The sequence below is a fragment of the Canis lupus genome, chromosome 36 (assembly GCF_003254725.2).
Source record: "Canis lupus dingo isolate Sandy chromosome 36, ASM325472v2, whole genome shotgun sequence".
Lineage (NCBI taxonomy): Eukaryota > Metazoa > Chordata > Mammalia > Carnivora > Canidae > Canis > Canis lupus.
Window position 1 is genome coordinate 18,579,649 of NC_064278.1, and position 26,186 is coordinate 18,605,834.

General features: G+C 45.9%; 2 protein-coding genes across 5 annotated transcripts in view; one reads left to right on the top strand and one right to left on the bottom strand.

Annotated features, from left to right (window-relative positions):
- Positions 1 to 182: 182 nt before the first annotated feature.
- SP9 (Sp9 transcription factor) lies at positions 183 to 4,085 on the top strand. Its single transcript, XM_025460226.3, has 2 exons — positions 183 to 350; positions 1,418 to 4,085. The coding sequence occupies exons 1-2, from the start codon at positions 330 to 332 to the stop codon at positions 2,852 to 2,854; spliced, it is 1,458 nt and encodes a 485-aa protein (XP_025316011.3). The 5' UTR covers positions 183 to 329; the 3' UTR covers positions 2,855 to 4,085.
- A 9,131-nt stretch (positions 4,086 to 13,216) lies between these two features.
- Positions 13,217 to 26,186, bottom strand: part of CIR1 (corepressor interacting with RBPJ, CIR1) — a 39,541-nt gene continuing 26,571 nt past the window's right edge. For all 4 annotated transcript variants that reach the window (XM_049106287.1, XM_025460228.3, XM_049106288.1 and 1 more), the window contains 3 exons: positions 17,057 to 17,163; positions 15,652 to 15,737; positions 13,217 to 14,273 (listed from right to left, as the gene is read on the bottom strand). In XM_049106287.1, the coding sequence (XP_048962244.1) occupies positions 13,520 to 14,273; positions 15,652 to 15,737; positions 17,057 to 17,163 (947 nt within the window). In that variant the 3' untranslated portion in view covers positions 13,217 to 13,519. The remainder of the gene's footprint in view (positions 14,274 to 15,651; positions 15,738 to 17,056; positions 17,164 to 26,186) is intronic.

Consider the following 26,186-nt stretch of genomic DNA (forward strand, 5'->3'; position numbering starts at 1 on the left):
CCTCCCCTCCCCTCCCCTCCCGACACCTCGCTAGCCGCCTTGACTGGCACGCGCCGGGAGCCCTGGCTTGGGCCCCTCGGCGCGTCTGATTGGCTGCGGGGCAGCTCCCGTCTGCTCCGCCTGCGCCCTCATTGGGCGAGAGGCGCAGCCAGCGGCACTTCAAAGCGGGCGCTCCTCGCACTTAGGCTGAGTTTAGCCGGCGGGAGCCCGGAGTCCGCTCGGCGCGAGCGCGGGGACGCGGGAGCTGCGCGGGATCCGAGCAGCTTTCCGGAGCAGCCGCCAGGCTCAGCCCCGCTCCCGGCCCCGCCGCGCAGCCCAAGGGACCTGCTATGGCCACGTCTATACTCGGGGTAAGTCGGAAGTGCGGCAAGGCGCTTGCTTGCTTTAACTGCAGTGAATTTTCGTTATGGCTTCTCCGCGTCCGCGGCTCTGGAGAAACTGTTGCTGCCGGACTGCAAGCTGCAGCTTCAGCTCCTTTTAGCACTTTCCACGTTTCTGGGACTGATTCTTTCCAAGTTATTGAAACCTAGGAGATGCCTTTGTAAGGAAATGATTTGTTAAGCAAGTCTTTTTTTTTTTTTTTCCTTTTTTAATGTGGCTTTAAAGAAAACCTAGAGGTTTCTTTTCTTCCCCCTGGTGATTTATACCCCATCCCCCCTTGCTCCGGGGATTGTTGCAATTACGCGACAGTGGTGTTTCCAGAAAACAGCCTTAATCGTTTTTGCAGTCCGTGTAGTCACGTTAACAAACATCTACACTTCTCTGGCTCCCCAGTTCGCCTGTGACTTTGAAATCCATCGCTGGGTCCCCTTCGCGGATTCTTGTTTTCATAATCGAGGGTTTGGGGGCGGGGGTGTAAACATTAAAAAAAAAAAAAAGAAAACACACACACCAGTGTTTTCTATTAAAAAAAAAAAAAGAGTCAAGCCGTAGCCACGCCGGGAAGCAGTGTCCCAAGTTTCTCCAGCCCCCGAGCCGCAGTGTCGGCCGCCTCCGCCCTCACTCGGCGTTGGTCGTCGTTGTGTTTACTTCCGCGCTCTGCTCCGAAGGGCGATGTGGGGGCCTCGGGGAGAGGAGCGGGCTCACGGCGCGCGGGAGGCGAGCGGCCCCAGTCCGGCCCGGGGTAGGGCTTGCAGCGGCCGAGCCGGGGAGCACGGAGACGTCTTTGATCTGTAGCCCCCACCGAAGCACACAACTTTGCAGCGCCGGGCCCCTCGCCCCTGGGATCGCCTCCGCCCCGCGCGGGGCGCGGCGCATCCTTGGCGAGCGCGCGGGGAGGAGGCGCGAGCCCGGGAGCCACGACCCCCCGGGACCAGCCGCGGGGAAACGAGGCTGCTCACGGGTGCACTTTGTGTCTTCCTCCCACTTCTTCCTGCCCTCCTTCTCCTTGCTCCCTCCCTCACCCCACCCACTCCAGGAAGAGCCGCGCTTCGGAACGACCCCGTTGGCCATGCTGGCGGCGACCTGCAACAAGATCGGCAACACGAGCCCGCTGACGACGCTGCCGGAGTCGAGCGCCTTCGCCAAGGGCGGCTTCCACCCCTGGAAGCGCTCCTCGTCCAGCTGCAACCTCGGCTCCAGCCTCTCGGGCTTCGCCGTGGCCACCGGTGGCCGCGGCTCGGGCGGCCTGGCGGGCGGCTCGGGCGCAGCCAACAGCGCCTTCTGCCTGGCCTCCACGTCCCCCACGTCGTCCGCTTTCAGCAGCGACTACGGCGGCCTCTTCTCCAACTCGGCGGCGGCCGCGGCGGCGGCGGCCGGAGTGTCCCCGCAGGAGGCGGGCGGCCAGTCGGCCTTCATCTCCAAGGTGCACACGACGGCGGCCGACGGCCTGTACCCGCGCGTGGGCATGGCGCACCCGTACGAGTCGTGGTACAAGTCAGGCTTCCACTCGACGCTGGCGGCGGGCGAGGTGACCAACGGCGCGGCGTCGTCGTGGTGGGACGTGCACAGCAGCCCGGGCTCGTGGCTGGAGGTGCAGAACCCCGCTGGGGGGCTCCAGAGCTCGCTGCACTCGGGCGCCCCCCAGGCCTCGCTGCACTCGCAGCTCGGCACCTACAACCCCGACTTCAGCTCGCTCACGCACTCGGCCTTCAGCTCCACGGGCCTCGGCTCCTCGGCCGCCGCCGCCTCGCACTTGCTCTCCACCAGCCAGCACCTGCTGGCCCAGGACGGCTTCAAGCCGGTGCTGCCCTCCTACTCGGACTCCAGCGCCGCCGTGGCGGCTGCAGCTGCCAGCGCCATGATCTCGGGCGCCGCGGCCGCGGCCGCCGGGGGGAGCTCGGCGCGCTCCGCCCGCCGCTACTCCGGCCGCGCCACCTGCGACTGCCCCAACTGCCAGGAGGCGGAGCGGCTGGGCCCGGCCGGAGCGAGCCTGCGACGCAAGGGCCTGCACAGCTGCCACATCCCGGGCTGCGGCAAGGTGTACGGCAAGACGTCGCACCTGAAGGCACACCTGCGCTGGCACACGGGCGAGCGGCCCTTCGTGTGCAACTGGCTCTTCTGCGGCAAGCGCTTCACGCGCTCGGACGAGCTGCAGCGGCACCTGCGGACTCACACGGGCGAGAAGCGCTTCGCCTGTCCGGTGTGCAACAAGCGCTTCATGCGCAGCGACCACCTGAGCAAACACATTAAGACGCACAACGGGGGCGGCGGGGGCAAAAAGGGCAGCGACAGTGACACGGACGCCAGCAACCTGGAGACGCCCCGCTCCGAGTCCCCCGACCTCATCCTGCACGACTCCAGCGTCAGTGCCGCCCGGGCGGCGGCTGCGGCGGCGGCGGCGGCGGCGGCCGCGGCGGCCGCGGCGGCCTCGGCGGGAGGCAAGGAAGGCGCGTCTGGCCCCAACGACTCTTAGAGGCCGGCCGGGAAGCGCGAGCGACAGAGTAGAGACGCCGCGAGCGAGCGAGAGGTTCGGGGGGCCAGCGAGCGGGGCACGGACGGGCGGGGGCTCCAGGGACGCGCCCGGGCCGGCGCGGAGGGGAGCGGCACCCGGCTCCTCGGCCCTGCTCGCTGGCCCAGCCCCGACCGGAATCGAACGCGTGGTCCAGGAACAAAAGCAAACCATCCTCCGACACAGACACCACTTTAAAAAACTGCACACACAGGCAGACACACACACCGGAGACCCACAACCACAAGCACGCACATTCGTGCGCGCGCGCGCATACACACACACACACACACACACACACACACACACACCACTCACACAAACTTCTCCAGCGAAGAGCAATACACAGAAACGCTCCCTCCTCCCCCACCGCCCACCCTCCCCTCCACTACCCTTCTCTTTCCTTTTCTCAAAAAAAAAAAAAACAAAAAAAACAAAAAAAACAAAAAAAACAAAACCCAAGCCACCACTCTGCAAAGGACTGTCAGAACATTTGAAAACAAACGGGACCTATAAAAACAGACCCTTTGTGTGGATTATATTATATATAAAATGCTCCAAGTCCTGCTTGATATCTACTTACAATGAGACTTTTTTTTTTCCTAAAAAAGGAAGCATCAAAAAAAGGCTTAAGGTGAGAAATTAAACTGGAAGTCTAGTGACAGTTTCTCTGTATTTCATAACATCTGTATAAATAGGGTTCAAAAGATTGTGTTCTTTTTTATTTTCTTGTAAATGTTCATTCGAATAGAGGGTTTTTTTTTGGTGAATTCCTGAAATTCAGGGAGTTTTTTTTTTTTAATTTTCTGATGCACTTTGTGAAAGTCAGTATATATGTAAAAGATATTTAAAATGTTGAGTTATCATTTCACTCACAAACACGTAAGTTAAGGTCATCTAAAGAAATTAAATGCGTTTATCTGTATGAAGAAAATCTTGACATCATATTTTCATTTTGGTATTATTAAAGGACTCTGAACAATACACTTCCTTTTTTTTAATCCTGTTCCCCTGTCAATAACCTTTACATGGGTCGACTTTTTTTTTGTTGTTGGGGAAAAAATTCCCTTAATGTTAGTTTTAGGTAATGTAAGGTTTTATGTGAGTTACAAAAGCCATAATACATATACATTTTTGAGAAGTCAAAATTATTTATTTGTATATCAATAGCGTAAATTAAATTGGGTTATAAGAACGTGTAGTTGTATTACTTAACGAGACAGCTCTCAAAAGGTGACATTTTAAAACTCTGGAGCCCCTAAAATAAAGCAAAGATCCTTGGCAGCTTTAACTGGGGAGGTGGCTACACCTCCCGGAGGGGTCGGACAAAACTCCAGTGGGTTTGTTTGTTTTTAAAAAGCGATTTAAAAACAATCTGTGAAAGGAAAAAGCTTTTTAAAAGAAGTCTTTTAGCTCCCAAGGCCCTCTACGTTGGGAGGCGACTCAGGGGAATAAATCGCTAGAGTCAATACCCCGGAAAAGACATTTCATGCCTAAATGAAAATCTTGTTAAATGTTATTAATTTTGACTTAGAGCACACAGCAGCCCCCTGTGCCTTGTATTCCCTTATTAGGGATTCATGTCTTATCAAATATCTAATTAATCTCCTAGACATCATTTGTTCTGGCCAACTTTATCTCAGCTGGTCCACGGGGAAAACTCCAAATATTCTCCGTGACAAAGCTCCCTTGAAGATCTTTTTAATTGTCTAAATTAACTGCACCAAATTTGCATGTCAAACGGTAAAGGGCAACCTGAGATAAAATGTAAACGTTTTAAAAGCCCCCAAACTAAGCACTTGATTTGATAACTAGGCTTTTTAATGTTATGGAAGACAACTGCTCCTTTCCTTTTCAAAGACGGCTGATCTATGCAAATAGTGAATTGGAAATGCCTAGGTCCCCGCGCCGTCAAATGGCCCTCGCAGGTTATTTGAATATCAGTGGCACTGCTTCTGAAAAGGTTCAAGGATGCTCTCTGACTTCTTTGTGATTACTCAGTGCGGCGTCTTATTCTGAAGAAAAAAAACTCAGGAATAATTAAAGGCTGGGATCAGGCCTGGGAACACATTTGGGACAGGAATCTCATTTAGACAGTCTCTTTCAAAATAAGGCACAGTTAAATTGACCAGAAGGCAATTATTGAAATGAAAATTATTTTCACTCTCTTTGTCTTCTGACCACCAACTTAACAGCCCCAGTTTAAAAGAGAGGGAGAAGTGAGGGAGAGACGAAAAAGAAAATTGGTAAATGAGATAATTTCGCAATTCGAAAATGTTAATTTAGAAAATAAAGTACATATTTACAGAATAAAAATATTTCTGAAAGGCTCCCCACACAATAGGAAACACAAGCAAAGTCAGCCCCCAGTGGAATTTTTTTTTAATTATTGTCCATCTTGGGAACTTGAATGGAGGTATGATTTTTAGGGAAGAAAAAAAAAAAAAGAAATTATTGTCACTAACAGCCAACAAAATGTTTTCTCGCAAACTCTGCTCTGCAAAGCCAAGTAGCAAAGTAGCGATAACACATGGAGCTGAGGTCCCCAGAGGGGCATTTGCAGCGTGAGGTTCGGTGTCCTCGCCCCTCTCCTCCTTCTTGCGGTCCCCACGGCCTCGGTTACCCCGCTCTGCTTCCTCGAGTTTTCCTTCTCTTTGACCATTTTGTCTCCCCGCTCAAGCAGTTCAGAGCCAGGACCTCCCAGCCCAGCCCCCCGCGCGCCTCCCGGGGCAGGCCCGGCCTCCTGCAGACGCCGCCCGGGGAGCCTCTGCTCCGGGGGGCGGAGGGGGGGGGTCGGGGGTCGGGCCGCGGCGCTGGAGGCCGAGAGGGTGCCCGGCGGTTTGGGGGCCGCGCGCCGGCGGCCCGGAGGTGAGCGTGCGGTGGGGTTTCCGAGCGGGAGGGCGCCCGGGCGTCTGTCCCAGGCAGCTTTGTTTCTCGTGGATAATAAAGGCAGATCAAAGGGCCTGGCGGTGCAGGTCCGCTCGCCGCGCGGCTCCCTCCGCAGCCCAGTGATCAAGGCCTCTGCCCCGCGGGTCAGCGGACGTCCATCACCGCGGCTCCCGGGCCGGCGGGCGGCGCGTCCAGCCGGGGACCAGCGCTCGCCCGGGCTGCACCCGAAGGAAGCGGGGCCCCTGCCGCCGCCACCCCACCCCCACCCACCCCCGGCCAAACCGACGGGCGAAAACAGATCCCGGCACCCCCCCGGCCCCCGTCCTTCCCACCCTGAGCTCCCGGGGGGCGCGGGGACGCGGGGACCCGAGCGGGTGGCGACCTGCCGAGGCCGAGCAAATTGGCTGCAGCGCGCGGGGGCGGGGAGACGCGCTCGGGGTCCGCCCGAGGTGGGGCCGCGTCTCCCCAGGGCCACCTCGGGGCTCCGGGGCCGGGGAGGAGCGGGAGGCCGCGGGACCCGCCCGGGAGCCGCCTGCAGGAGGGGGCGCGGGGGCGCGGGGGCGCGGGGGCGCGGGGGCGCGGTCTGCGAGTTCCGCGCGGCCGGGCCGAGGTTGAAATGCGATTTCGCTTTAGCCGGTTTCTCCCAAGCGGTTCCTGATCTTGAGCTGCCCGCGCAGCACAGGAACGCAGAGCGACTTTTCATCACCCTGCGGCCCCCCCAGCCCCCCAACACCGCCCCACCTCCCCGAGGTCACCTTTCCTGGGTCTGCTTATTTGTGTGCCCCCCCACCCCACCGTGGAATGCACTGGAGCCTACCTGCTGAGGAAAAGAGAAAAAGAGAAGAAAAGGGAAAGATTTTTCTATCCTCAAGGAGAGACAGCCACGTTATTTTGACGAGATTAGATTGTGCACCTGAGCGGCGTGTCTGGACACTCCGTCGAATAGCTATAAGTCGTGTAAAATTGAATTTCTTGTTATTCAGATGGAAACTTTATTTATTTTAACTCTAATCTTATTTGCATCTATTATCTGTATTCACCAAGGCTCTCTCTCCCACTACAAAAATGCAGATGAAGTAAATCTCACATAAATCCCGCCCATTTGTGTAATTGGTATACTAAGTGTTTATTTTAAGTGAGAATAATTTAGCTACAAATTTTCTTAAGGAATAACATTCTTAACACATTAAAAAAACTGAAAACTCTGATTTGCTTTTATGTTTGACAGTCGCTCTTGATTCCCTGAAGAGGAGCCCGGCGAGTGCGGCTCGCTGGCGCCACCTAGAGCTCGGGGCCGGGAAGGCCGCGCCGTCCGCCCGCCTGGTCGCGCTGGCAGCGCCGGGAGACGCCGCAGCCCAGCGAGGCGGGCAAAGAAAAGCGAGTTTTTTGTGTGTGTATGTGCCAGGGGGAGGCGGACGAGCCCCGCTTCTTGGGGGGTGGGGGGGCGCCACTTAGCCATGCCCGGTACGACCGCTTCCGGGAAGGAGGTCGTTTTGGGGCCGCAGTAACTGAAAATGCAAACAAAACCAGCAAAACGCACGCCCCGCTTGGCCGCACTCGCAGACGCGGTCGCGCGTAAACACGCCTTTCGGGGGAGCGGCGGGGTCTCCGCACCCGCGGGTGGGCGCGCCGGGCGCTGTCGGCGGCCGCGCGGACCCCGGCGTGGGCACAGCCCCCCGGGCTCCAGGCGCGAGGACCCGGGATCCGAGCGCTCCCGGTCGGCGAGGCCCGTCCGCGGGGACTCCCCGGGACCCACCGCAGCCGAGATGGATAAGCCGGGCCACCAGGCCGTCCCACGTCCCCAGACGGCCCCCGCGGGGAGGCCCAAGCATCCTCTTGCCGCCCGGGGATGGCCCAAGCATCCCCTTGCCTCGCGGGCGCCCTGCAGGCAGCCGTCCCCGCCCGAGATGGGTGCTGGGGGGCTGCCGAGCAGGCCCGGGCCTGGAGGCGCACGCAGGGCCCCCCCGACGGCGGCCACGAGCCCCCCGGACCCCTCGCCCAGCCCCTCCTGGAGGGTCCGCATTGCCTACGGGCGGAAACGGACCCCTCGGGGCCCCACCTTTCCCCCTTGGAAACCCAAATCTAAAAATCGGATAACAGCTGGAGGCGTTGACCAATTTTCTCTCCAGGCTGTGCATCGCCCTCCCCCCGCCGCCCCTTTCCCCTCCTCTTCCCCAGGCCACTACCCCACCCCTCATCTTCAGACGTCGCGCGGTGGCTTCTTCCCCTCCTTTCTTGCCCCCCCGTCCGCCCCCCGAACCCCCCCCCCCCCGCGCCTTTATTGTATTTTGATCTTAAAAGCTACACCTCCAGATGCCGCGCCCAGGGCGCCCAAAGCGCGGGCCCGCGCCAGCCAGAGTCCGCCGAGGCGCTAGGGCGCCGGGCTCCCCCGCTCTGCAGCCGGGGGAAGCGGTGCGTTTCCGGGAACTCGCAGCCACCTTTGCGGCGAGGAGCTCGGCTGGGTTTGTATTTGCTGTTTTAATACAAACCCCGCCGCACTGCCTATTTCAAAGATGTGCTAATTACTACTTGGATAGCAGGGCGCAAAGTCCTTGTCCATTTCCCAGTACAAAGTAGGTTGCTAGAAAATTTGAAATTGCCTTTCAGCCTAAAGCTGCCTTACCTGAATGTCATAATTACAGTAATTATGTACATCCAAATTACATGCTAATTAAATTAGAATCAAATCGTTCTAAATCGAAATCAAATGAGGTAGTGAAGAATTAATCAATGACAACATAAATAGAGAGCTTCCTTCAGAGATATTTATTGTAACGATCCAAGGAGGAATTTGATCTGAAAAAGTCACCTGTTTATTTACTTTCAAATTAGTAATCAGTTATTATCCCTTCTCCATAATTTTAACCGTTCCGTGTTATTTACCCCCCACCCCTTCTAGACGCTGGAGTTTATAGAAATATGTATGAGGTAAATACATACAGACATGCCTACCCTATATGTTATTGATATAAATATATATACAGTGTGTTTGCAACTCCGGCGAAGGGGAAGGTTTCAGGGTGTCCGGAGGGACGCACTCCTCCGGGGCCTGTTCCCTGAGACCCGGGAAGGAAAAACACCGAAGTTGTTAGATTTTTCTAAGCTCCCTGCGCTCTCTTCCTTGGGAAACGCCTGTCAGGGATTTTGCATTGTTTTGCGGGCCCCTAAGCGTTTCTGGGTGGCTCCTGCAGGGAGGAAGGAACGCGCGGGGACAGGCCGTCTCCCCCCGGCGGTTTTCTGCGGCCGAGCGCGGGCGGGACTCGCCGCGTCCACCTGGGCGCGGGGCGAGAGCAGCAGGAGCGCCCCCCAGCGCCCTCTTCACCTGCGGAGCGGGGCGGCGGGAGCGGGGGCCTCGCTCTCCCAGCCCCGGAGGGCGAGCGCGCCGTCCGGCCTCCGCGGGAGCAGCGCGGGCGGGCGGGGCGCGGCGGGCAGAGGGGCCGGGGCACCGCTCCCGGGCGGGGGGGGGGGGCACCGGCGGGGGCCCCTCCCCGTGACACTCGGGGCGGCCTCTCGGCGCATCCTCCAGGGAGGGGGCAAGATGCGCCCCCCGATCCCCGGGTTGCATTTGGGTTTGAGGTGCGATCACAAGGCCGCCAGGCGCGCGTCCAGGAGGGAAGCGCCGCCGCCCGCGGGCTGGCGTGGCCCCTGGGGCGGCCCCGGGCGACCCCGGCGCGGCCCCTCCCCCTCCCCCCCCGCTCCGGGAGCCCCCTCGGGTACGGCGGGTCAGCAGCGGCCGAGCCCGGGGCCTGCGCGCGTCCGCCCCCTCGGGAAGGCCGCTCGCGGGCGGTGCGCCGGGCTGGCGGGTCCTCGGCGCCCCTGGTCTCCCGCACGTCGCCGTCGCCGTCACGGTTGCCTCCGAGGGAAGCCGCGGGGCGCGTGAAGGGAGGAGAAGGCGGCGGAGGTGAGGAGTATCCGCGTCCCTTTCTGTGGCGGCGGGAACCCGGGCGGGAGAATTCTCAGACCCCAGGCCTCCCTCCGTCCTGTTTCTCCCAACTTTTTATAAAGCGTTTCTCCTTGTTAGTCAGAAAACAAAAAAAACAAAACAAAACCAAAAAAACCGCTCCCCGAGGCCTGCAGCTACTGCACGCCTTTCTTTTTAAGAAGTGGTAACTACCAAGGTTTTCTTTCAGGAAACCGAGAAAAAAAGGTCCCTGCGCGCCCCTCGGCTCCTGAAGCGGCCCTGCAGCCTCCTCCCTGACCCGGAGCGCGGCCCCGAGGCCCGAGGACGCGGCCTTCCCGAGCGGCGCCCCCCGCGACCCGGGCCCGTGGGCACCGCGCAGGCAGGAGAGGGAGACGGCTCGGGGGGATTCTGCAGTCTTCGAGCTCCGGTGTGAGGAACAGGAAATGTTCGGTGACTGAGGCTGGGAAGGGCGGGCCGCCGGCAGCGTGGCCTGATCCGATCCAGCAGCAGCCGCCGCCGCCGCCGTCGTCTCAAGGAAGAACGGCCAGAAAGGTGTCTCCGGGCCCTGCAGAGAAAAGGCGTCCCTCGGCTTAGAACCACGTGGCTCACACCAAGGTTCCCCCTTCCCAGGGCAAGGTAAGCGGACCTGCCGCTCTGCTGCGGCGGCCTCGGCCTATTGGGCACATTCATTAAATGGAGTCAGGACTAACTTACCACAGAGACGTTCAGATAAACAAACAAGTCCTAACCCAGTAACCTGAGCTTTCCTGGCCATTTGTAAATCGACAGCACCTCCTACAGGAATTAATTTGCTAGTGTTAAATTATGTTAAATGTTAGGCCAGGGGAAGGGGCGGGGAGCGCACCCCAGAAGCTGGCCCCGTGTCAGGCCCACAGACAAGTAGACGTCTCGAGGCACACCCAGCATTTCTTGACAAGAATCTCTCTGGTAAGGCTGAGAACGACAAACATTAAAACCAGACTTTTCTGGTGGTTTTCTACAGTATGTCACCGTTGAAGACTTGTTTGGGTTCTTGAATCATGGATTCATTGAACTTGGAGGCTGCCTCTTTGGCTTTCACAACTTACAGGCGTCTCCACACATACAACTAGACATCCTTTTCATTGTGGTGTTTACTTTCTACCTTGTATTTCAAAAACAAAAGCAGAATTAGATGTGTAACATTTTTCTTATTAAAAAAATCATTCTCAGTGCCTTATACCCTTATCATTACAAGTAGGAAGGACAAATGAACCTCTTTAAAGCCATTACCATGTTATGATTCTACGGGAAAATTCCTCCCTTCGGGTTTTAAGTTTGCAAAATTGGAATGCTGGCCCCCGGGGTGCTGTCCAGCACCTTTCAGTGACCAAAGCTGAGAGCCAAACAGCAAATCAACATCTTTGATAACCACAGAGGAGTTTTTCTCACCAGGAGATGGGCAAGATTATTGGGGCTGTTGGTAAGGCTTGATAGTTTCTCAAGCTCAACAATGAAGGATTTTTAAACCAGAGATTTAAAAAAAATCCTCACAGCCACTTTGTTTTTAATGGCCACTTACAAAGTTCTTAAAAAGTGGATCACACTTTTGTGAAAGTCAAATGAAAAAAGTGTAAGAAATGACAGTGTGTTTCTTTAACTCACTTTTAATTATAGGATGCATTTTGACATTTCTCTTCATGAACACTGTACTGGTTCAGGAACCCTTTGAGGCAGTTAAGTATTGCATAGGTTTTGACATTATAAAAATTATAAAGTCTAAAAAGGCGGAAGATAGAAAATAATCAGTGCAACACTGATGAACTCAAGGTGTAAATTAGCAGTCTTTATCAACTTCAAATGCATATTTTTTTTAAATGAAGGAAAGGGATCTTTGAGGTGCACAGTTTAAGTTATTAAGTAAGGAATACTGTAGAAGGCACTCAAATTCTCCCACCAACTCTCTTAAAAATCTAAAGTAATCAAAGGGCTCCTTATGCCTTTAGTTTCTTCTAAATAAGAGGGCATTTGTGTGTGTGCATATACATGACAAAGACATATCTATCAGGCTACCTGGCGCGATAACTCCTTTCAAACTTACTTATAGAATTTATGAAATTATGACTGCCATCCCTTAAAATCATCCAAACTAACCAATATTCGGATTGTATTAAAATTGTATTAAATAACAGATGTTTTTTCAAATGTGGAACCTTAAAAACAGAAATACTAAGTCCGAAATGTTTTATTACATGTTTTTTGGAATTGCATGTTACTTGTAATTTGTACTAAGAAATTTTTTTTCTGCAGTTTTTCTGTACCGTATCCTTTGAAGCACAAGGGAAAATCTGCAGCTAAATTTAAATATGCCTTATACACCTATGCTCATGAAATAGATTTAATAGTTTATAATAGTCCGTTCATGACATTATATAAATGCATAACCTTTAGAAGTAAAATGTTTAATATTTAATAGTCTATGCTAGTAGCAGAAAGGCCATCAAGTGGTAGGCAGGATAATGGGCCCTCTAAGAAGTACACGTTCTCATCCCTGGAACTGTAAATATGTTAGGTTACATGCAAAGGGGAATTAAGGTTGCAGACAGAATTAGGTTGCTAATCAGTTTCTTTTAAAATAGGGCGTTTCTGGGCAGCCTGGTGGCTCAGCGGTTTAGCACCGCCTTGGGCCCAGGGCCTGATCCTGGAGACTCAGGATCGAGACCCGTGTCAGGCAGGCTCTCTGCATGGAGCCTGCTTCTCCCTCTGCCTGTGTCTCTGCCTCTCTGTCTCTGTGTCTCTCATGAATAAATAAAATCTTTAAAAAAAAATAGGGAGTTTCTCCGGTGGAACCAATCTAATCAGAAAGGTCTTAAAAGTGCAAGAGGGATGCAGAATATCAAAGTGTCAGAATGATCAGATGTGAGGACTTAACTTTGCCCTTGTCAGTGCTGAAGATGGAAGAAGGGGCCAGGAGCCAAGGAGTGCAGCCGGGACTCCGGAAGCTGGAAATAAGCAAGCAAATGGATTTTCTCCGAGAGCCTCCAGAAGGAACCAATCTTGCTGAACCCTGATTTTAGCCCAGGGAGACCCATTTCGGACTTCTGATCTCCAGAAGTGTACAGTATATTGGTGGTGTTTGAAGTCTGAGGTAATTTGTTATGGTAGCACAGAAAACTAGGATGTATCCCTAGGTAAACATGAGAACAAAAACACCTGAAGGGAGCTTAAATGTTTTAAGGAAACACTGATCAAATCCACTGCTGAGGGGCGCCTGGGTGGCTCAGTTGGTTAAGCGTTTGCCTTCAGCTTGGGCTGTGATCTCAGGGTCCTGGGATGGAGCCCTGTGTCAGCTGCCTCCTCTTCAGGGAGCCTGCTTTTTCTTCTCCCTCTGTCTGCTGCTCCCCCTGCTTGTGCTCTCTCTCCAATAAATAAAACCTTAAAAATTCCACTACTGAATTCATACTGTAAGAATTTCAGCAATGATTATACTTTGCTTCAAGTAAATTCAAATCTTAAAAATACTAAGTTTGAACAGAAAAAAACAAAAATTAAATCAATTCAGTGTACTGTCATTCTTTTAATGATGTTTCAGAACAAAGAAAATGTTACAGAGTTATATGGGCTTTTTAATCTAGTATAGAGCACAAGAAACATTCATCAACAGAAGGTATTTTTACAGCCCCAAAAGAGGTTACTTAGAAATATTTGCAGAGTTCATTCTTACAGGACTCCTATGGTTTTTGTATTTGATATGACAGTTTTCAGGAATGGAAAATTAAAACAGAGCTTTTTTATTAGAAAGACAATAGTATATAATTTAGCCCTTGCCACAGGTATTCAGTGAGGGAGTGGAGATATTTTTATTCCCAGGTAATCGTCACATATAGTCTCTCTTTATTCTCTCTACTTCTGCTTCGTTCTCTTTGTGTCACTCTGGTATGCTTATCTCCTGGGTTCTCCCTGTGTGTTTTTCCTCCTCTATATGCATCTGTGCCATGGCTCCTGGTATCATTCTTTCCATTCCGCTTTTCACTGGGACTTCGCTGTGGCCGTTTTCTGCTTTCCCTTTGCTTGTAACTGCTGTGACTTCTGCTTCGGCTTCTCCTACCCCTCTCATCCCTGCTCTGGCTCCTGCTGCTCCTCTCATTTCTTTCAGATCCTCTCTTCTCTGGGCTCTGGTTATGGCTTCTGGACTTTCTGTCGGAATCAGAATGGCCCCATTTGCTATTCTCCCTAGCACTCTCTTGTTTTAAAAACCTAGGCTTTTCCTTGGCTTCATCCTTGTCATGATGACTGCTAGAAAATTCTTCATAAAGTTTTCTCTTCTTAGACTTGTCCTTCTCTTCAGAATCATTATTGTTATTCCCTGAACACTTATTTTTCTTTCTTTTCTTCTTTTGTGTTTTCTTTTCTTTGTTGTCACTCTCACTACTGCTTTCTGAAGTCTCACTAGAAGAGGAGGAAGAAGAGGAGGAGGAGGAGGAGGAGGAGGAGGATGAGGAGGAGGGAGACCTATTTTTATGTTTTTTGTGTTTACTTCTGCTTTTCTGAAGCTTTTTCTTTTTCCTATCTTTTTTCTTTTTCTTTTTTTTCTTCTCAAGTCGGTCCAATTTCCTGTTATTGGGAAAATAGTAACACACTATGTAAAAATAGTCCTTGTGTGGACAAATACAAAATTTTATTTATTTTTATTTTTTAAAGATTTTATTTATTTATTCATAGAGACAGAGTGAGAGAGAGAGAGAGAGGGGCAGGCAGAGACACAGGCAGAGGGAGAAGCAGGCTCCACGCAGGGAGCCTGACGTGGTACTCGATCCCAGGTCTCCAGAATCATACTCCGGGCTGCAGGCGGCGCTAAACCGCTGCGCCACCGGGGCTGCCCCAAATACAAAATTTTAAATAGACGATATATTTTCTTTGACACTATTGAAAGTGGTTTTCAAATATAAATGCATTCTTTATTAAATAACAATTTTCTTTCTTTAAATTATTCAAGTCACACACAAAATTAAATGCATTAGGCCCAATTCTCTCACTATACTTCCTTCAATGGTAATGACTATTAAAGAAAATTCTTACTGAATCAGAATTTGAAATTATATAGCACTCTGAATGAACGGTCAGCCTGACCTCAAGGAGGCTTTATAACGTTAGTTACGTGGTAACGTAAACTCAAATATATAGCTATAATCAGATGAAAAATTAATTATATGTATGTACTATTTTAAAGTATGGAAATACTAACCAATATTACATTACCAAAACTTAAGGGTATATTCTCCAGAAATTCTAAAAAAGAATACACTTTACACTTTTTTGTTTCTTGGTTTTGTTATATAAAATAATCACATACTAGTTTTCAATAACGGTTTAGATTTAAAAATAATTAGGACAATTTTACTAAGTCAGTCTGAATTTCTGAAGAGTACTTCACATCTCAGAAGAGTAACTTGTTTATGTGTTTGAGTTAGTCTGAAATAAATGTTTTCACTGAGTTCTGTCCGGCCATTCTCAAAATTCACAGACTGGAAACATCATGAGCTCCCTCTATTGGACTCAGCAGACATTTCTTGGATTCTTTAATCCAGCGGTAGTCTGTTTAACAAGATTCATATTTACCTTAAATTTAAATATTTTTCAGCATTGCTCATAAAATCTTACAAAAAGAGTAATCCATGGCCCTATATTTTATGAGAACTGTGTGCAAAGATATATACAAATCTATTTTATGAAAAGTAAAACCTACAAATAAAGCTATTTCCAAACTAAATGTTCTAAAAAGTATAATGAATTTGTGTCATAATCTGAGTATATAATCTTACACTCCTTGAAAGAAAGACAAAATTGTATTTCTAAGCTGAAGAACAAATCAAAGATGTGTTGCGTGGCTTAAAGTAGCTTCATATGTTCTTAGGATCAGGGTTAAATAGGATTCTAAGATGAAATATAAGAGAAAATAGTTGAATTCATTTAATATACACTTTTTAATTACCTGAGAAGTTTCTGTTTTTGTTTGGTTGTTAGTGACTTTAAAAATTCGACTTCTGGATCTTCTTCACCTTCACTTGCGACATATTCCTGAGTCGACAAAATATCAATAAATTGTTAGATTCAAGACAGATTAGTTATCAGATGGGAAGGAAAACATTTACAAATAAGAAATTTTGTGTTAGGGACATACTATAGATGAGTATGACATCCTGGATTGGGAAGTGGGGTGGGGGGTAGACTAAAAAATGTTTTATAGTCTGCCTGCCAAAGAGGATTATAACACGCTAAGAGGTTGAGATAACTGCTTTGTTGGCATTAACAAACTTTCCCAGGAAGAGGAAGATAGAGAAACAGACAAAACCATTTATAGCATAGCTTCTGCTCTCCATCTCTTGCATTTGAATTTAAACACTTAAGTGTTTAAGATTTTATTTTTAACTTAATGAAATGTTAAAGCCAAGAAGACCATGAACTTTTTTTTTTTTAATTTTTATTTATTTATGATAGTCACAGAGAGAGAGAGAGAGGCGCAGAGACACAGGCAGAGGGAGAAGCAGGCTCCATGCACCGGGAGCCCGACGTGGGATTCGATCCCGGGTCTCCAGGATCGCGCCCTGGGCCAAAGGCAGGCGCCAAACCGCTGCGCCACCCAGGGATCCCGACCATGAACTTTTATAAGAAGGTCAAACCATCCACAATTTTAGCCTTTATAAATTCAACAGTACATTATCCAATATATGATTATCAAACACATACCAATGTATCAAACAGTACAAATAAACGACTATATTGGTTATATGTACAGTCCCGAGCAGTGCCTGGAAAGTAATGTGCCTCTTTGCACAGTACCACAACTTTCTGCCAATGGGAGTCTGGATTTTCACGTTGGTTCTGTCTCTCAACAACCACATGCTCCACAAGGGCAATCATTTCACTTCTCTGGGCTCCAGTTTCCTCATTAAATAAAATAGTTTGCATTAGGATATCAACAATCCTTCAAATGCAATCATTTTTCTGGATCTATGTCCAGTTTGATAAATTAAGTAAATTTAAAATATTTTCAATAATTTTTAGGAGTTTGCTTCCATACACTTCTTCCCTTTCGTTCTATTTAATGTAAGTTAGCAGGAAGGAAAAAAACCAACCTTATCACCAGTTCAGTTAGCGATTTTATCCACACAAACCTAGAGGAGCAGTTTCATTTATTAAAATATAGGTTTAAAAACAATTTCTCATTTAGGTTAAAATAATAAAGAACCAAAATCAAAATACATTTTAGGCATTTTCTTTGCTCTATCTTGCTTTCCTATGGATATATGCATATTGGAAAACATTAAGTAGCAATTCACAAGCAATCACATATAGATTTATAGACATTTTCAGCTTACCGATAAAAAGATCATTACCTGTGATGGATCATTTGCGGTCAAGTTTCTCCCCAGTACATTTCGTTTCAGTGCAAACCCACTGTTTCTCATCTCCGCTATTAGCTCCGAGGGGTGCATCGATGGCCCTGTTCACAAAAATCGCAGTTTGAATGTATCATTTATATCTCTCTACCTTTTTTGGACTCCACAGTAGGAATGCAGTTGAAGCTTTGTTAAGTAAAATCACAGCTAAATCAACTCAATAATCTTCTGCTGAGCAAATAATCAGATATGATTTTCTAAAACAGCAGTCTGGAGATTCAGAATAGAAAATAATTGCATTTTTCTTTACGTGCTAGGGGATTCTCTTCTTATGAAACTTTGTCACATTGAAAAAGATACATTTAGCTGCTTGGCAGTTTTTAGGATAAAATCAAAGAAAAATAGTAAAAAACTGCGATTAAACTTTAATAGTTATTCTCATAGTAAGAATTCAAAAAACATACTTTTAAAGGTATATGAGCAATTTGTTATTGTAGTTTCCAATTCAAAATTCCTCACCCTTAGTTATCAAGTACCAATACTGAATACACTGCCATGTAGTTGCTAATTATCAAGAGAACACACACACAAACACGTATGTATGCAGGCATGTACACGCACACTATCCATCACTATTAAGCACTTTTGTTAATCTCTCATATATACAGAGTTTGAAATTTCTAGTTATTAATTTGGAGTTGATGATAATTTTAGGCTGGCTATAGGTGTGTGTGTGTGTGTGTATGTGTGTGTGTTATATTTTTCACAAGCTGCTGTTTCCACTTTTACAAAATCTCAAACTGAATAGCAAGCTTCTTTTGGGTCACATAGTATATACTAAAGATAAATAACATGGACTAAAGATAGATAACATTAAAAAAACAATTAAAAAAAAGTCTGTGCCCTTTGCTTAACATTATTATCTTTAACATATGGAAGCAGAGATCCTTTCCTCTTTCTTTCATATTATTTCAGTTTCGTTTTCCCTGCTGCAGGTAGCATATAAGGACATTTTATGAAGCTGTTTGAAGTTTCTGGCCTAAATTATCTATACTGTCTTAAATGAACTTCCCTGGGTAATCTATCCAGAATATAAGGAAGAATAAGAAAGTTCCTGCCAAGAAGGAATTCATAAGGGAGGATGGGGGATAAACTTTAGAAACAGATTCTCTAGTTTGTTGATTAAATACTTCATCTGTGTGTCTTTTCACTACTTTATTGATCTTTTACTAGTTATTTGCATGTTCACTTACATGTTACCATGGAAAACAAAAGACAAAATTCAAATCTCAAATGCTAGTAACATCTTTGTTTACAAAGTTTGGTCAGGGCAGCCCTGGTGGTGCGGCGGTCGCCTGCAGCCTGGGGTGTGATCCTGAAGACCCGGGATCAAGTCCCCCATCAGGCTTCCTGTAGGGTGCCTGCTTCTCCCTCTGCCTGTGTCTCTGCCTCTCTCTGTGTGTCTCTATGAATAAATAAAATATTAAAAAATAATAATAAAAAAATAAAAAGTTTGGTCAGAAAAGTTCAGGTGTATGTTACTATCTTTTATTAGAATCTATGGGCTTTACTATTCTATTCATACCACCAAGAACAACTGAAAGTAGGAACATAATTTTATAAAGTAGAAAATGTGTTTTCGGGCAGCCCTGGTGGCGCAGCGGTTTAGCGCTGCCTGCAGCCCGGGGTGTGATCCTGGAGACCTGGGATTGAGTCCCATGTCGGGCTCCCTGCATGGAGCCTGCTTCTCCCTCTGCCTGTGACTCTGCCTCTCTCTCTCTATGAATAAATAAATAAAATCTTAAAAAAAAAAAAAAGAAAATGTGTTTCTGAAGCATCAAAACTACATTTCCTTGTTAACAACTTTTTTAGATGTCAAACGAATCCAGAAAACAAACCTGCTAAGACTTAGGATAAAAACTACTCCAGTAAAGGGCCAAAGAGCTTGGCCATTATGATGAGAGGCTACTAATTTCATCAAAAGATGGGTAATTTTAGGGGATCCCTGGGTGGCTCAGTGGTTTGGCGCCTGCCTTTGGCCCAGGGCGCGATCCTGGAGTCCCGGGATCAAGTCCCGTGTCGGGCTCCTGGCATGGAGCCTGCTTCTCCCTCTGCCTGTGTCTCTGCCTCTCTCTCTCTCTCTCTCTTTTTGTCTATCATAAATAAATACATAAATCTTAAAAAAATGGGTAATTTTAATAATTTTTTTAAAAAACATGCTTTTTACACTTTCATTACAGTAGTTAAAACTACTTCAAGAAAATGACCTCCCTTTAGCCAGTCTGACAGATTATATAGGTTATGAAACAAACATTATTCTTCCAGCATTTATATTGCTCCAAAACCTCAAGTGAACTCTGTGTAGTACATATGCTTGGCATATACTTCTACACTGTAAGACTAAATACTTAGGGAACTACCTGACAAATCATATTCAATAAACAGTAACAATTACTATTTTTACCAGTACCTATAAAACATTTAATTATTTTGACATATTCTTTAAAATTTAAAAAGTACTTTTAGAGTAGTATTTCTTAAAATTCAGTGTTTTTTTTTTTTTTTTAAAGATTTTATTTATTTATTCATGAGAGACAGAGAGAGAGCGAGGCAGAGACACAGGCAGAGGGAGGAGCAGGCTCCATGGAGGGAGCCCGACGCGAGATCCCGGGTCTCCAGGATCACGCCCTGAACCCAAGGTGGCGCTAAACCGCTGAGCCACCAGGGCTGCCCATAATTCAGTCTTATTCACATATTCTAATACTTAAACCTTCTTCTTCTATTTTTTTTTTTTTTAAGATTTTATTTATTTGAGAGAGAGTGAGAGCCAGAGATCACAGAGGGAGAGAAGAGGGAGAAGCAGACTTGTTACTGAGCAGGGAGCCTGATGCTGGGCTTGATCCAAGAACCCTGAGATCATGACCTGAGCTGAAGGCAGACGCTTCACCAACTGAGCTACCCAGGCACCCCTACTTAAACCTTCTATCATCAAAAGTTCTGAGTTTAGAAGATGTGACAAGTCAGGTTTAATGAAGATATATTTAGCAAGATATCTTTATACTTTCCCGTTATTGTGACAGTGGCTATGAAGAGTTAAATTGACATAAATGACTCTAGTTCTGAGAACTCAAAATTTAGTTGATACAATAGATTATACAGATATGTTGGAAAAATAGATTTTAAAAATATATTCAAATGCAAAATGACTACTTTCATGTGTAGTGCCTTAATAATTTAAATGACAACTGGATTTGGGGTTCAGGAATGTTTGATTTGCTCTTAGATTTGCTATGGTTGAATAATTCTAGAGAATTCAGGAAAAGGGTTTTGCTTTAAAATGTAGATTTGTTAGGGCTCCTTTCTAGATCACTTTAGTCAGGTTGGGTTAATAAGCCTCCACAGCATGAAAACCAATGTTACAACTTAGAAACTGTTTTCAACTTTCACTAATTTTGCAAACTTTCTTTGCTGTGATATATGAAACCGTCAAAATACTGATTGTGATTAATGTATTCAGTTTATGTCCCAATTAGACCTAGACTATTTTCTACTAGGAAAATACCATGCAGTCAGTGTCTCTGGGGAAAAAAAAGGCGGCAAATTATGTTGTACAAAATTATGTAAAGGCCCTAGTCTATTCATTTAGAGCATTCATTTTTTATAGAACTAAGTAAAAATAATGGAAGGTAAAAAGTATTCCATAGTAAAACAGATATTTTTATCAGAGAATAACAGAGGAAGCCAAAAGTTCTGGCTTTGAGAAAGGCCGTATCACTGACTTCACAAAACTGGATAGCAGTCCCAAGTGACTCCCAAGGAGAAAGCTAAATGGTGAAGGAAAAGACACGTGTTTCACTGCTAGCACAGTCCATCTGCTCTTCCCAAGGACAGATGTATCATTCCTTTCAAATGAAGCATTCTACAATTTCATGGTATTAAGTGGGAGAAGGGAGGGCACTGAATAATAGTAGGTTAGGTAAGGCTGTATTACAAATGCCTTTTCCTCCTTCCCCTAAATATAACACATCAATTTAATTTATGGGATGTTACTGTTTGCTGAAAAATCTCTGCTATTCCTAAAGTGAACATAGTTTTGCTGCTATTAAAGTGTGATGGGGCGCCTGGGTGGCACAGTCGGTTGTGTCAGGTTGCTTTCCGCTCAGGTTGTGATCTCAGAGTTATGAGACTGAGTCCTGCATTGGGCTCAGGCTCAGCACGGAATCTGCTTGGAATTCCTTCCCCTTCTCCCTCTGCCTCTCCCACTGGTATGCTTTCTTTCTCTAAAATCAATAAAAAAAATCTTAAAAAAGAAAAAAAAAACTGGTAGGGGCACCTGGGTGGCTCAGCCAGAGTTAAGCCTCTGTTGTTGATTTTGGCTCAGATCACAGTGTCGTGAGATGGAGCCCCTCCCTCCCTCTCCCTCTCCCTCTGCGACTCCCTGTGCTTGTTTGCATTCTCCCTCTCTCTCAAATTAATAAAATCTTTTAAAAAATGATAATTTTTTCCTTCCCATTGATTTTAACTTTATACAGTGAAGAATTCCTAACCTAGAGAGAATAATGTAATGAACCCTATGTACTCCTTTCAAAGTTTCAACAATTATCGATATTTTGCCATTCTTATTACTTCTAACTTCCTTTACTTTTTGATAGAGTTACTGATAAGAGTATTTGATAGAGCTAAGTTTATTTGATAGAGATAAAATCTCAGATATCACTTTGGTAATTACTAATAAACAAGGAGGTGTTTTTTTTTTTTAAAGATTTTATTTATTTGAGAGAGAGGACAAACATGGGGAGGGGCAGAGGGAGAGGAGAAGCAGACTCCTTGCTGAGCAGGGAGCCCAATGTGGGGCTTGATCCCATGACCTGAACTGGGCAGATGCTCAACTGACAGGGCCATCCAGGTCCCCCAAGGAGTATTTCTCCATATCTTGGCGTTTTTTTAAAAAAATATTTATTTATTTATTTGTTTGTTTATTTATTTATTTCAGGGAAAGAGAAAGCACAAGCATGAGCAGGGGGAGGGGCAGAGGGAGAAGCAGGCTACCCTCTGAGCAGAGAGCCTGATGAAGACCTTGATCCTGGGACCTTGGGATCATGACATGAGCCGAAGGCATTTAACTGACTGAGCCACCCAGGTGCCCCACCAAAGAGTATTTCATTTTCTTTTTTTTCCAAGGAGTATATCTTAAAAACAAAACCCTAATACCTTTATTACAACTGTCCCTATTGGCATTTTAAAAATATCATCTGATATCCAGTCATCATTCAGGTTGTCTCACAAGTATCTTTTCACAGTTGGTTTGTCCAGATTAGGATCCAAGCAGGGTCCACACACTGCATCTAGTTCATGTATCTCTTAAATCCCCCTCTCACTTTTTAAATTGAGGTATAAGTGACACATACCTTAAGTCTGTTTTAATCTAAAAAAAATTCACCACCCTTACCCTCTACCTGCTTTCATTTGTTGAGAAAACTGGGTCACTTGTTCTGCAAATTTCCATATTCTGGATAGTGATGTCATTTAATGTGTTCTTCTAGTCACTATATTTTCTATAAGTCGGTAGTTAGATCTAGAGGTTTATTATTAAATTACCTTGGCACTGTATACCATATACTTTGGAGAATACATAGAAAATATTCTTTAATTTAGATTTAGAAAAACGACAGTTGAAACACATTTCTGGTTAATGAACTAGACTAAGGGAAAAAATGCTGAGACTTCAAACCAGTATGTTTTGGTGCTACCATGTAGTCATAGTGACAGTGGTAGAACCTTAAAAATATGTGTTTTTTTTTTTTAAGATTTTATTTATTTATTAATGAGAGACACAGAGAGAGGCAAAGGGAGAAGCAGGCTTCATGCAGGGAGCCCGATGTGGGACTCAATCCTGGGACTCTGGGATCACGCCCTGAGCCAAAGGCAGATGCTCAACTGCTGAGCCACCCAGGCATCCCCAAAATATGTGTTTTAAAATAACCCCCCTAACATTATCACAAATAAAATATGATCTGTATTTCTGTGAAAGTACAACCTTCTTTCTTTCCTAAAATTAAATTGACTATATCTAGTAAAAAAGCCACTCCTTGTTACTAAATGTAAAAAGGATACACAGAGACACTAGAGTACACAACTGAGAGGGAGATCTGTGTTTAGTGGGAACTATCAAGAATCTCATATATGACTCCTAATATTACCTAACCTTTTTGCTTTTAAGAAAGCTTATAGAAAGTTATCTTAAAAAAGACTGAAAAAGGGGGCACAGTGGGAACATGCAGCACAAGTCCCAGGGAAACAGTGAACAAAGCTATTAATAAAGTGTGTGGGTGATTTTTATTTATATAGATGAGAATGTTTTATGTATGATTTTCTAAAGGTTATGCAAGAACCAATTGTACTGAATTGCAATAAAACTGCTCCATACTGGGAATTTTCCTGACACACTGCCAGTTTAGCTTAGTGGAGGCTGGAAACAATAGGGTTTCTTATTGCCCTATCCCAAGTTCATACTGAAGACAGCTAATTTGATCTATATTAAAACATACAACGTAAAGGAAAAATTGAACATTTCATTTTAGTCTATGTCTCTGGAAAATACACAGAAACAAGGTAAGATAAAACTTCTCTTATTGTATGTCAGTAAAGAACAATATTTATTAAAAACAACCTTCCCTTTCAGAATAGTTAAAAATATATGACTTACATTTTATATCTTCAACTTAATTTACATGCAAATACTTTAGTGATGCTATATCCAGTGATAATAAAGTGAATTCACAGTCCATAGAGGACTAAGAAAAATCATTTGTGCTGTGATGAACATGAAGTGCTAGAAGTTAGCACCATGTTTTAATTAAGTTCTAAGAATATGAATGCTCCTGAGAGAGAATATGAGAGCTCTTGAAAATTATTCATTCACAAACCTCAAAAACATTATGCTGAATCAAAGCAGTCAGACACAGAAAATACATGCTGTATGATTCCATTTATATGAAGTTCATGAACAGGTAAAACTAACATATGAAATTAGATATAAGAACAGCAGTTGTGGGTGGAGGAGGCTGACTGGTAAGGGACAGAAGGGGATTGTCTAGGTTATGGCAATACTCTATGCTCTGAATCTTTGTCAGAGACATTGGTTACATGGGTACATAACATTAGTCAGACTTGAACTCTACACTTAAGAACCAGTGCATTTGGCTTAAAGTTACAAATGATATTTTAAACCAGTCAACAGTAATTACTCAATTATAGACTCTTAACTACATTTCTGTATTACATCTCTAACTATGGAGAGAGTCTGGCATAGGGAATTTCAACTTATTCATCCCTCCTATATAACATACAAAGTGATTTTAAAAATCATGTATTATTGAGATTATTATTATTAAATATTTATTTTTAAAGATTTTATTTATTTATTCATGAGGGTTACAGAGAGAGAGAGAGAGAGAGAGAGAGAGAGAGAGAGAGAAGTAGGCTTCCTACAAGGAGCCCGGTGCAGGACTTGCAGGACTTGATCCTAGACCCTGGGATCATGCCCTGAGCTGAAGGCAGATGCTCAACCGCTAAGCCACCCAGGAATCCAAGATTATTTTATTTCATTAGGCCTCTTAGAGAACAGAGAACTTAATTTTTGTCCTCAAGCTTATAAGCTTTTGGGGAACACTAGTTCATATCAAAGAACAGGAAAAATATAAATTATAAATCTGTGTTATAAGATATATTGAGAGATGATAAACAGTGATGCTTATAATAGTTAGCAAAACCTTTCCATTCAACCAGTAAACTATTATTTATTAAGCATGTACATTGTACAAGGCATTGGGATACAAAGATAAATAAGATACAGTCCCCAATTCAGAAAAACTTAGACTTTCCAGGAAAGAACAAGAAACTGAATTTGATTTTCAAACTGTCATACAATTTTGGAAAAGGCAAAAAGTATGGCATTCTAAGTGAGTGGAACATGATGAAGATTGTTAACTTCATTAAGTTTGATTTGCGTAGAATTAATATTTACTACGTGGACTACATTTCATTCGTTTTCCTTTTCCAGGTAATCACTAGCTAATTTCCTTTACTTGAAGCTGGCAGACCTTGAGTAGACAGAATGATGTTAATAGGAAGAATCATGTAAAAGAGAGTTACGACTGTGATCTGAAAATTGTAATACCCCTTGGAGATTATGGAAAGTGTAGCCCCCATTGCCCCACACATGACTTTAACACAGACCAGAGTCATTTACTGATAGAACAGGATCACAACAATTAATTTGTTAATGTCAATGGAATTTTTCTTTTTTTTTTTAAATCTTTTTTTTTTTTTTCATTTATTTATGATAGTCACACAGAGAGAGAGAGAGAGAGAGGCAGAGACATAGGCAGAGGGAGAAGCAGGCTCCATGCACCGGGAGCCTGACGTGGGATTCGATCCCGGGTCTCCAGGATCGCGCCCTGGGCCAAAGGCAGGCGCTAAACCGCTGCGCCGCCCAGGGATCCCCAATTTTTCTTTTTTTTTTTAAAAGATTTTATTTATTTATTCATGAGAGACACAGACAAAGAGGCAGAGAGAGAGGCAGAGACACAGGCAGAGGGAGAAGCAGGCTCCATGCAAGGAGCCCGATGTGAGACTCGATCCCGGGACTCCAGGATCACACCCTGGGCCGAAGGGAGGTGCTCAACCACTGAGCCACCCAGGTGTCCCAGAAAAGAGCATTCATAGGCAAACGAATCTTTGCAATAAGTGTAAAATAATACATTCCTCAATTTAAACTATTTATTCATTTTCATATTGAATGAAACACACTAAAAACTATCGTGTAAACAAGACTGGATAGAGACATGTGAAACATTAAATACCCACCTAACATCATTTCAGCCATTTGTGGCTAAGTTCTCAGGCGTAGACATTGTAAAGAAAAAGAAATTTTGGGGAATGCAAGTTGGTGCAGCCCCTCTGGAAAATAGTATGGAGGTTCCTAAAAAAGTTCAAAATAGAGCTACCCTACGACTCAGCAACTGCACTACTGGGCATTTACCCTAAAGATACAAGCGTAATAATCTGAAGGGGCACCTGCACCCCAATGTTCATAGCAGCAATGTCCACAATAGCCAAACTATGG

What these genes read in the sequence shown, in the direction of transcription:
- SP9 (XM_025460226.3), top strand. Translation starts at nt 330, where the DNA reads ATGGCCACGTCTATACTCGGG. An exon ending in TGGCCACGTCTATACTCGGG is followed by an intron (nt 351 to 1,417) that starts GTAAGTCGGAAG and finishes CACCCACTCCAG; the next exon opens with GAAGAGCCGCGCTTCGGAAC.